The sequence below is a fragment of the Austrofundulus limnaeus genome, unplaced genomic scaffold, assembly GCF_001266775.1.
Source record: "Austrofundulus limnaeus strain Quisiro unplaced genomic scaffold, Austrofundulus_limnaeus-1.0 Scaffold2, whole genome shotgun sequence".
Classification (NCBI taxonomy): Eukaryota; Metazoa; Chordata; class Actinopteri; order Cyprinodontiformes; family Rivulidae; genus Austrofundulus; species Austrofundulus limnaeus.
Window position 1 is genome coordinate 4,371,928 of NW_013952404.1, and position 11,517 is coordinate 4,383,444.

At 40.1% G+C, this 11,517-nt stretch overlaps 1 protein-coding gene across 4 annotated transcripts in view; it reads left to right on the top strand.

Annotated features, from left to right (window-relative positions):
• Window positions 1–10,898, top strand: part of ccdc9b (coiled-coil domain containing 9B) — a 19,182-nt gene extending 8,284 nt beyond the window's left edge. For all 4 annotated transcript variants that reach the window (XM_014011588.1, XM_014011595.1, XM_014011579.1 and 1 more), the window contains 9 exons: window positions 1,635–1,688; window positions 2,982–3,160; window positions 5,569–5,618; window positions 5,706–5,756; window positions 5,837–5,930; window positions 6,658–6,697; window positions 6,770–7,310; window positions 8,499–8,581; window positions 8,878–10,898. In XM_014011588.1, the coding sequence (XP_013867042.1) occupies window positions 1,635–1,688; window positions 2,982–3,160; window positions 5,569–5,618; window positions 5,706–5,756; window positions 5,837–5,930; window positions 6,658–6,697; window positions 6,770–7,310; window positions 8,499–8,581; window positions 8,878–8,904 (1,119 nt within the window). In that variant the 3' untranslated portion in view covers window positions 8,905–10,898. The remainder of the gene's footprint in view (window positions 1–1,634; window positions 1,689–2,981; window positions 3,161–5,568; window positions 5,619–5,705; window positions 5,757–5,836; window positions 5,931–6,657; window positions 6,698–6,769; window positions 7,311–8,498; window positions 8,582–8,877) is intronic.
• The last annotated feature ends 619 nt before the right edge of the window (window positions 10,899–11,517 follow it).

Below are 11,517 nucleotides of genomic sequence, written 5' to 3' on the forward strand. Positions count from 1 at the left end.
CAGCAACCCAGCTCCGAAGCAGCAACAGAGGGTGAGGAGACAAAGAGAGTCCGAGCCACCGACAGCAGACGGAGGGGAAACGAGTGAGAGTCCAGCAGCTGACAAGCCCAGCCGAACCGAGCAGAAACGAACCAGGAAAAGACACAACACTACTAACCCTAAAACTAACCTAAACTCAATCGACACCTTAGCCCTAACCCTAACCCCTGACCCACCGATGGCATTTCACCTCATGGGGACTAGGTCCCCACAAGAAGGTGTGTATGCTAAAATAGATCCCCACAACGTAGGGAATACCGGCTTCCTTTACACTAACCATTAGTAGTTTATTTCTAAACCTAACCTGATCCAAAACTTAATTCACACCATACCTCTAACTAAGAGCGCAGTAGAGCTGAAAAAAGTGAGGACTGGGGAAAGGTCCTCACTTTACACCACTTTGATTGTAAATATTTTGCAAGTGGTCCTCACTCTGTAGCAGAAACAAGTACACACACACACACTCAAGTTTAGAGCCGTGGATGTTGGGGCTTTTTTTTAAAAGTGTGCATATAACCCTCTGATTGGCTGAAACGGAGCGCTGGGCCTTCTGAGCTAATGTGCACTAAATCTGGTTGAACACAGTGTTCTGGTGCTTTTATTTCTGGCCCGCTTGGTCTGTCTCCTTTTATTTGTCACGTGCACTGAATCAGCACTTGAACAGTAGCCAGGACTCCAGTCACTTGGCAGCTCCAGAAACCTCATTTCCACATGGTCAGTGTTTACATTATCTGTGTCTTTTTAACTGGAGAGGAGAACACCAGGAGAGCTCAACTTTCAACATATTTTATGCTTTTGGCCACCTCTCAGAGTTTTTTCTAATTAAAAACACCCTGGAAATAACGCATGAGCCTGCCGGGTGTGTCACATTCAGATTTAATGCTTAAATGTCTCCATGACATGAGAGACTGTGTGTGAAACAAAAGGGGCGCCAGAAGGGGGTGGGGGGGGTCTCCACCAACTGTCTGTCTATTTCCAGTCTCCATTTCGCCTCTCTAAAACTTCAAGTGGTCTGCACTCCTCTGACATGACTGTTTCTCATTTCCCAGCATCGTGAAAAGGCCGATTTGATCTAATTAACATTCAACTGCCTCCTCGCTCTGAAAAGGTTCATTATGCTGCCGCAGAGATGAAGCTGGCTAGGTGCCAGGAAAGAGGTAGGGAGAAATGGGAAGAAGGAGATGTGGAGGAGAGATGAAAAGAGAAATGAAGGTAACCGGAGGTTTTTAGAGTATATCTGGATGTGTGACTGGATATAAGGGTGTCTTTGCTGCTCACAGTTCGACTCACTAATTTTCTCACAGTGTTTTTTTTTCCAGAAATAATCTATAAATCTCGTCTTGCAATGAGTTGAATTAAATGTTTATAAATCAGTAATTAAATTCTCAGATCAGCTTCCTGAAAACATCAACCTGCTCTGATGATGCTTCTGCTTATCGAGCATTRATGCTGTTACACATTTAGACCACTTGGGGGCAGTGCAGGGCTCTTTATCTCCCTCAATACATGAGTCTCGTTATTATTTTATTATTTTGCTTTTACGTCTTATAGCAGTAGTGATGTGATTCTTGCTGTGTCACCTTTTTGTTTTTCAGGCCTGTGTTCAGGAACAAGAAGACAAGCTTGTTGAGGAGGATCCTAAATGCCAGGTAACATAATGACTCAAACCCCAGACACCAGCACCTAATTATGGATGTTGTGATTTTATTTCTAAGTAAAACCATCTCAGATTTGAGAAAACCCATGTGACTGGCAAGCATGCTGAAAYGCAGATGCACATTTGCACGCTGTCCTCATCGGAGCCACAACACGTTGTCGTGCACGCTCCTGTTTTCTAGTTGTTTTTCCCCCTCGTCTGCATCCTGCTCGTGTGCTGCTGTCAGTGGCGTAGCTCCGAGCTGTCTCGCAGATCCGCCGTGTGATAAACGGGAAGGCGGGGAGGACGGGCTTCAAAGGCACAACATAAACAGACCACATGACAGGTTATTCTGTTTATGTTTCCCCAAGCWACTACAGTTCAGCCCAGTGATTTGTATTTATTTATTTTTTTTATCTGAGCTATTTGTGAGATAAAAGCCAGATGATCCTTGGCTTTATTTATAGTTGACCATTTTTCACATCCACCGCCCGTCTGCGCTTACCTGCCTCCGTCCCYGGCACTTTCCAAGCGACGGAGGAATTGAGAAGTTTTAATTAACAGCTGGGGYGGCGGCCAGAGGCGGACTTGTTGGAACATGCGGCACTGACCTCCCGTGTGGCCCTGGAGGTCCCCTGAGGGCCGCAGATAAGGGAGGTGTAGAGAGAAGAAGAAAAAAAAAAAGATAAACAGAAGGATGAGCTCAGACGCTGTGTTCTCAAACAACCGTATACAGAAAGGCCAACATGTTTACTTCGCTGTGATTGGTCCAAACCTGAATGGAAAATCTCACCCATTCTTACCAGGATTCTTGTTTACTTTAATTTACTGCCTTCATTGTTTCAGTTGAAGTAAAGTGCAGGACATTATGTAGATTTAAATGTGTTTTCTTGTTCCAGAAAATACAGTTGTTGTTTTTTTTTGTTTTTTTTTTTTGTACAGCAACATTCTCTGCCTCCTGCTATCAATCTGCTGGTGTTTTATGGGATTTCTGTCAGAGCAGAGTGTCGTTGGTCATCCTGCTTTGCTTTAAGGCTTTGTAGCATCACAACTATATTTATAAATATTAAAGCACCCTTATCTGATAAACTTTTAGAATTAGAAAACAACCACACCCTGGAGAAAGAGAACCCCATTAAATCAGAGTATTTATGACGAGGCTGCGATGCTTATACTTAATATGACCTTCAACTAGTTTTTCACATGCATTTTGTAAACTGACAGGAGTGTATCTGTATTAATTAATCCTCCACTTTTTAAAATTTTGCCTTATTAAAACATAACTAAGTGTTTTGTGTCCAAATAGGAGCCTGAAATCCTTGACGCCAGCACGGACCTCGACATCCCAACGTCTCAGGAGGAGCAGGAGGAGTACCTGCGGTGGAAGAAGGAGCGCGAACAGATCGACAGGGAGAGGGTGGCGCGCCACAAAAACGCCAAGGGTCAGTGGAGGCGGGCGTGGGACGTGGACAAAACTGAGAACATGTAAGACCTTTTTGCACTTCCCAAGACACTTTATCCCCAATTATTTAACAATTCTCAAGTCGGAGTTTTTAATTGGGTCTTTGATTGGCTCCCTTTTTTCTATTAGTTGAAGCTCTTTTAATCAGAAAAGGATGGATATATTTAAACTTATCACACAATGCAGTTTGTCTTCACTAGTGCTGTTAGTCTTAAAAGAAAAATGCTTTTTTAAAATATTCATTTATTTTTTTTCAGTAAAACAGCTAAAATGTAGCTGGAAATGTTTTAATTAGCATAAGGAAGCATAAGGAGCACAACTTTGCTGAACTCAGTCGAAAAAATTTGTAATAGCTACAAATAATGGGTATTTAGCTTAGAAAAGCTAACTTTAGCTAATAGCACCTAAACATTAGCTACAATTTTGGCAAATGGCTGAATATAGCATAAAGCATTTGTAAGAAGTCTAAATAGCACAAGATGCAGAAAAAAGCACAAAAAAATAGATAAAAGCAAAAATAAATAGCTGAAAAAATATCAGAATTTTAGCTGAAATAGCAGAAAAAAGCTAAAACTAGTAGAAAAAGTAGCTAAAGTTAGCACAGGAAAGTGAAAATAAGCATAACCAGAACAAAATGTGTAAGGTGCTTTAAAGATTTAGCAACATTTTAAAAGGAGTTTAAGGATGTTGAAAACAGCTCCATTCATTTTCAATGACAAAAAGTGGCTAAAAAAAGTGAAATAGATGAAAAAGTATAAATAGCTGAAATACCAAAAGTCATAGCACCCCTCACATGAATGAGATGAACGTTTTGATGTATGAAATGTTGAAATAGCACTAAAAATTGTGGAACAAGATGTCGAAAAACGTAGGGAAGAAAAATGATCTTAATAGTGTGGATGTTATGAAGCATTCACACAATTAGCTATCGTTTGAGTCTGAGCAGATGTTCATCTAAACCAGTGTTTCCCAAAGTTGGGGTCGGGACCCAAAGTGGGGTCCTGAAACATCAAAGTGGGGTCCTGAAAAGATTTTCTGAATTAATTACATTTTTGYCTTAGTTGTTACAAAGGAGTGAGGTTAGTGTATTTAAAATGGATAAATGTAGTATAAAATTATTGTTACTATGCCCATGTTTTGTTGACCTGATACAAATGTTTATCATCCAAACATAGTTGGGCACAGGTCTCTGCTACTGTTATTTTGTGGGTCAAATGCTGAAAAGTTTGGGAACCACTGCACTTTGGTTCCCAAAGTTGGGCTTGGGACCCAATTATGGGTCATGAAGCACCTTGGATAATCTCCAGAAATCAATTTAAAGGGTAATAAAATAATTGATGATGTAATATTTTCCCGATAACTGTTACAAAAACACAAAATAAGTATAAATAAGTATTTATATTTGTGTACAAGCTGTTTAGATTGTCAAAAAGCCTGTGTTTTTAGGGTTATTAACAAAGTTCGTGTACTCAGACCAGTAATATTTGGGGTCACAAGTTTTTGCCATGGATATTTTGTGGGTCAGAAGATAAAAAGTTTGGGAACCACTACTCTAAACTACGACTTGCTTGTTTGGAAACATCCCACTACCACAGAGTTTCTAATCCTCAAAAACAGAGATAGATATTTTTTAGCAGGGATATTTTGTGTTTGTGTTCACCTCACTGCGAGCACTTGCTTCAGAATCAGAACTCTAGTTTTATAGTTTTTTTCTTTACATATCTTAGACCATATCTTATCAAAAGTTCAGGTTTGCTTTCACTGCAGCAGAGTGGAGGAATAACAAAGTAGATTAATCTATTAGAGCTGCATGTTCTGCCACATAATCACAAGATCATGTAAAAGCATAGAATGCATCATAGTGACAAATATTTCCCTCTTTTCATCACCATGTAAATATTTTGGCTGCTAACATGTGTGTTGTAAAGTCCCGTCACTCGGTGAAGCCTCACAACAGCACCCCAAACTGACTGGAATTAAAAATACAGCCCATTAGTTTGAAATGTTTTGTTATATTTCAAACTAAGGTGGTGTAACCCAAGGAGTCGTGTAATGTTCTGTTTTCAGGAAGCATCAAAATGTAAAGAGACAAGGGAGGATCTGCTATTTTTAGCCAAAGGGATAAGGGATGGAATAGTTTGCCTTATTTGGTGAAGCTTAAACAACGACCCAGATCAAGAACACAGGCGGAAATGTGCTTTTTGTTCAGCAAGTTTTATGGTGTCAGTGAATGTGAAATAAAAGGGTGTGACTAATTGGTTCTGTACATTTTTTTTTTACTGTGTAGGCTTTTAAAAAATGTCCTGCAATTGTCTGAAAAATGAGAGAATCCTGATTATGGGCTGCAGATGAGCTGAATGTGATGAACAGTTTGGAAACTTGCCCACTTGTTTTTTTTTTTGCTTCTGTCTAAACAGTTTTTTTCTTTTAGGTTTTCAGAGAAATGCCTTCCTGACAGAGACTGGGGGCCTTCGAGCAGAGGTAAAACACTGATGCTGACCAAACACCACGAGGAGGATCTTTTGCTTGAATACACCATGTTAAAAAGACACTTTTATATCGTTTTAGGAGGTAGAGGTGCAAGGAGAGGGCAACAAAAGGCGGGCGGTGACTCCAGAAGTACGCTACACAATATTTATTCAGCCATACAGTAATTTTAAAAAAGGGCTGTGATTACAAAATGAGACTTTCTGTTTCAGGTCATAAGAGAGGCAAAGACAAGGCAGCTAAAAACGTGCTTGTGATGAGCAGTAAAGCGAAAGGCAAGGATCGTTTGACTGGGAGGGCCAGGAGGTCAGTAACTGCCAAACATAATCCACATTATATGCTTTTCTGTACCCGCTGGGATGTTTCTGGTTGCATTGATTAATTGTCATGAGAGAAATAACCATGACTAATGAAGTGGGATGTGGGAAGGCCGTTCTGTTTTCCTGAACTGTGCCCTTGTGTACAGATTCTCCCTGCGTGTCATGAGACTTGATTTAGAAGTTTGTAGCAGCTGATTAAATAAAACCCGGAAGGCCCTGTTTGCATCGCGACGCAGTCAGCTCCTCTTCTCCGTCGTTTCCAGTGTGGTCAAACGAGCGTTGCGTAAATATCTACAATCTGTACATAAATCTACAGAAGCAGAGCTGGAACTGCTCATGTTCAGTTTAAAGGTGTTTCTAATGAATTTCTGTCTTCATGCCTCGGTGAGCGGAAGCACCACAGGGGGGTCAGAGAGCTGAGGAGTCTTTGGAGGCTCTAGTTGTGCTGCTGACACACTCCGCTACAGATTTAATTGTGGTTTGAGAGGGAGAGAGAGAGATCCGTGTGGCAACTGTGGCCGAGAGAGTTTGAGTCGATACCTCTAATCACAGCTCCTCCTTTCCATTTATCCGAGTCGGAAACGGATGTCCAAATTGGTCCCGGCGGTCTCACTATCATGTTCTGTGGCTGCAAGCTCTGAGGAGCGAAATACAGTGTAATACAGTGTGCTTTGAATAAACCTGATCAAGACGTTATACTGTTTGTGTTTCAGGTGGCAGGCAGGTGATGATGATGATGGAGAGAACCGGCAGGTGAGAGGTCAAGAATAAGGATAAATATTAATAAGTGGTAGCATCTTGTTTTATTGGGGGTCAATCTCTTAGGTTTCTGATACGACACTGGAGGAATTCCTTGAGGAACTCGATGCCTTGACGGATGACAACAGAGAGGATCCGAAGGATCAGGACTCGAGAGCAAAGCCGGACCCGCTGAGTGCACCTGAAGAGGCGCAGGACCTCAGAGAGGACCCCGGCGCTCAGAAGAAAGCCCAGACCTCGTCGCCTCGGGGCTCTGAGAAGAAAGTGCGTTTCTCAGAGGAACTCGTCCAGACGCCTCCGGCCAAGCAGACGTCTCCAGGTTCTGCCGGTCCAGAATCCAAAGGCTCCTCAAAAGCTTCATCACCAAAAAGGAGCAAGCATGAAGTGGAGAGGCCGCGGCTTCCTGCTGGGAAGCAGGATGATTCTCAGGACAAAGGAGGRAGTCTCTCTGCTCCTCCTGTTGCCCAGCAGCAGGTGTCTGAAACCGAACACACTAAAACAGAAAGAAGCCCCCCCGCAGCTCCCAGCCCCCCTCTTGCTGAAAAATCCAGTGCCTCTGTGCAGCCTGTAGAGGTGTCCAAATGCAGCAGCAATGGCACAAACACAGGTAACAGCACACGTTATTTAATGCCCAAWGCTGAAGATGAGTCATAATGGATTYAGTCTGTTGAAGTGTGTTCATTTGTCTGTACTGTTAGCAAAATATCTCTTTATCTCTGGATTCTAAGGAYCTTTTCAAACAGCTGGTTAACRTTTGGAGCCAACAATAGCCACCAACGCAAACATGGCCTTAAACTCAGCCCGTTTGACAGMTATTGAGCTAAAATTTGGTMCTACACACAGGGTTCCTATGGGTGCTTGAAATCCTTAAAATGCTTAAATKTTAAGAAGGTGTTTTCAGATTAAAAGATGAAAAGCCTCATTTTGCCTTTGATGGAGTCTCATAAAGCCTTGCTGTCGCTCAGAGTGGCTCTGCTCCTTGTTGTAATACCGGGGTGTGAACAGCAGAGATCACCTGATGGAAAGACCAGCCGCTGGACCGGCGGCRTCCTCGGGCATAGCTGTGAAGCARATCTACYTTGAGCACGTTACTGTGCCTCGCTRGTCGCGTTAGTCTAAGGTGAGGAGAAAACAGCCAGCCGGTTTCTGTTTTAATGAGTCGAAAACACTCGAAACAAAATCAAAACAAAGATCAAATCTTCAAGTAGCTTCCTGCAAGAAATGCAAGAAGGACCTGCAGCTTTTTGCGATAGGAGGGTCTGCACGCTTGAGCCATGGTGCAAAAGTAGTAGAAAATTAAAGCTATTGTACAATTTTTATTGTTTGATGGATGGATGGAGTTATGGTTTTATGTCATCTAATGTGCTTTAAAATGCGCATCAGCAAAACATTTTATTGAAAACGCTTGTAAAATCGATTAGCTGATGGTTGATTTACTCATAAAGGAGCTGTGCTGTGCCTCTGATGTCTTCTATATGTCTGTTTTGGAATTAATACTATAAATTGCAGAATTTGATTTAGTTACACAGAATTWAAAAATTTAAACCCTGTCTGTGCCAGGGTTACAAAGCTCACTGGAGAAWGGCACACAGAGAGAGAAGTTTTGGTACTGGAAAATTTTGATAATTTACCTGGAAAATGCTTAAAAAGTGCTTGAATTTTACTGTGGGAAAGTGTACAAACCCTGTTCACAGCAGATCGTCGGAGAGCTCGAGATATGAGAGTTTGGTTATTTTCGAGGTTTGATCAGGGCGAAGTGGTATTTAATGCTTATTTTTATTTTTTTCTTCCGCAGAAGAACTAATTGACTCCAGCCTGTCTGTTTTGAGGATGGAGTCCAGAGAAACGCACCCAACACACTCCWCCAGCAATGACAAGGTCAGTGAAGAGGGGAAGTCGGGTTGGGGAGGAGGGGTAATAGATGTGGTCGAAGAGAGATTTGAAAAAAAAAATAAAATGTAGCTCTGAGCCCAGGATAGTCCACATCTCTGAGGCCTGACGGAGTGCAGATAAAACCTCTTCATCTCATCGTCCAGCAGGACWCACAATAACCGCCCACTTGAATCATTCATATAGAGAAGTGGTGGGCCTGAGTTACATAAATTGTGATAAAACWAACAACAAATGTAGTCATTAATTTTTGTATACATTTTTTCTTTTTTTCTGTTTTGCAGGCAAGAGAGCACGGGAAGATTGTCTGACACTTTCGGATAAAAAAACCCCACTGCATTTGGAAGCTTTTAATCATAATTTAATTTCACTGCAGTGTGTCCCTCCTTGTTGAATCTGAAATTTGACACAGAAACGGGAGTGTTATTGAATATATACCCCTCCCACTCAAACGTTTTCACAGCTAAGCACTTTATGAGTAAACAGGAGTTGTGTATCGACACATTCTGTCGTATGTCGGCACGCCGCTTGAGTGCAATAGGATTGAATGTTTACATTTTTATGAAGATTTTAAGGTACGTATCAGGAGGCTGGCTRATCAGTTGGACTTAGGTAGCCCTTGAGAATAAGCAAAAGTCAAAATTTCTAGTGCCTGACTCTGCCTCGGATGTGTTTTGAATAAATTCTGTAATGTTTTGTTGCAGGCGCACAGCAGAGTTTCAATTTCTACATGTTTTTCTCCTGCTCTCAAACAGGAAATCACTGCAGAGTTTAAGTTTGTTACAAGAAAGACTGTTTCTAAAGTGTCCAAAAACATTACTGCTGACATAAATGTTTTTATCATGAAGAAAAGTAAAAGCATAATAAGCTGAATTTATACATGAAGCAGTATATTTGTAACTTCAATAGCCGGATAATGATTTAGATTCAATTTTATTCAATTAGAAACTAAAAAAAAAACATTTCTCAACCACAGCTTTCTAAATGTGGCAGCTTAGATTATTTATTTCTTTATTATTATTATAATCAAACTTAGAAATATTACCTTAAGTGCATTTTAGCCCATATTTTGAGTAAAATGAGCTAACACACACACACAAAAAAACAAACAAACAAAAAAACAAAACAAAGCAAACCCGGAGGCAGCCTTGTGTTTTTATTGTTTTACTTTAATGAAGGACGTCAGAAATTATTTAAAGTCAAATTCATTTTTTCCACTCATGACATTCATTGAACAAGTACCTCTTAAATGTTTCCAAAGGTTGTTTGAATTTGCAAATGAAGCCTTTGTATGAGACTTTATTTATTGATGCATAATGTGTTGTTTGATTTTAGGTTAAACAACCAGTTTAAAGACATAAAGCTGCTGATGTATAGTAAAMACTATCAGTGACACTGGAGAACTTTTTTTAATTTTTGAAGCACAGCTTAAAATATGTTATAATTATTTGGTTTGATGAGGATTGTGGTTCCTGTGGAAATAATTTAGCTTTTCGTTCAGAGTCGAAACACTGGGAATCAGTTGGAATTCCCTTCTGTTTGTTCTGTATCATAACCACAAAGTATWCACCTCGTATTTTATTTTAAATGAAGAAACCCCCAGCTTGTGTGCCTTGCTCATCAGCCTCTTCAAATATTGAAGGTTAATTTAATTTCATGGTTTGTATCAGAACTATTACATGTGCTGCGCTGTCGGTGCATCACTTATTGTATTTATTTGCCTTACGTGCAGACATCCGAATGTTACGCGTCTGTTTTTATTTATTGCCAGTCTGCTGATTTTTTTTTTTTTTTTTTTTGCTATCACGATAAGAAGCCTTACAAGAGCTCTGTCCTTGGGAAAAAAACAAACAAAAACATTTGGTTTTCGTCAGATCTGCGGTGTAGTAAACAGTTATGTAACAATGAGTGCAGAGCTTTGTGTCGGCTTCAGCTGAAGTTACGTAAAATACAAACCGTCAGGAAGCAAACAGAAACAAAAACGAGACGTGAAAKAACTCGAGCAGGGGCCTTATTTTTCTGTAAGAAGAAGGAGACTTTTCGGTAACCATCTGTTTGAAGAACAGGTGACGTGTTTTAAAACTCCCTGTGGGATTCAGTGTTGTGAAATAAGAAGTAGAGCATGCAGTCGTAGTGTTAGTCGGTACTTGTCCTTGTAGCATGTAGGAGGTGATTGATTTCATCCGGTGTTTGCACCGCTGTCCTTCACACAAGGAACAACTGTACGAACCTTACTGCAGCATTTCGCTGTTCACAACCTGAGGAGGTATAAAAACATCAATAAAGTTTTTATCTGTACTTCAAATTCTGATGGCTGGCCTTAATTTTTTGCACCTACTTATCACTTTTCACTTCACCTGTATTTACTGCAGCAGAGTTTGTGTAAATAATTTACAGCTAACCTTTTACTTCTACTTCTTACATTTTCATTATATGTTTATTATTCCTGCTTATAGACATTATGACCTTTAGAAAAATGTTTTTTTTTAGGAGGACACCTAATAATTATAAATGTGGGAATTCTAACTGATCACTTTTACTCAATGCTTTTATTAATGAAATTTTTTGTGTCAGAAATTTACTTTTAATACTTAAATACAGTAAACGTCAAATACTTTAAAGTGCCTGTGACATGCATATCCTTCAAATACAAAAGGTCAAAGAAAACATTTATATATTTAAGAAACTTACATAATACACAGGATTTTATTCATTCTGTTACATAACTGGAACATTTTCTTTTGAACTTGGTTTAGCCAAAGTGAAACAGGAAGTGACATCAAAGGGGAACTCTTTAATAATGAAAACGGCCTGGTCTTTGTTTATTGAAACAATGTTGTAACTCTGACTCTTTTTCCTCTTTCTCTTTGATTGTGACTCAAAATGATTTAAAGAAACATCAGATTCTTCTCTACAGCCTGTGT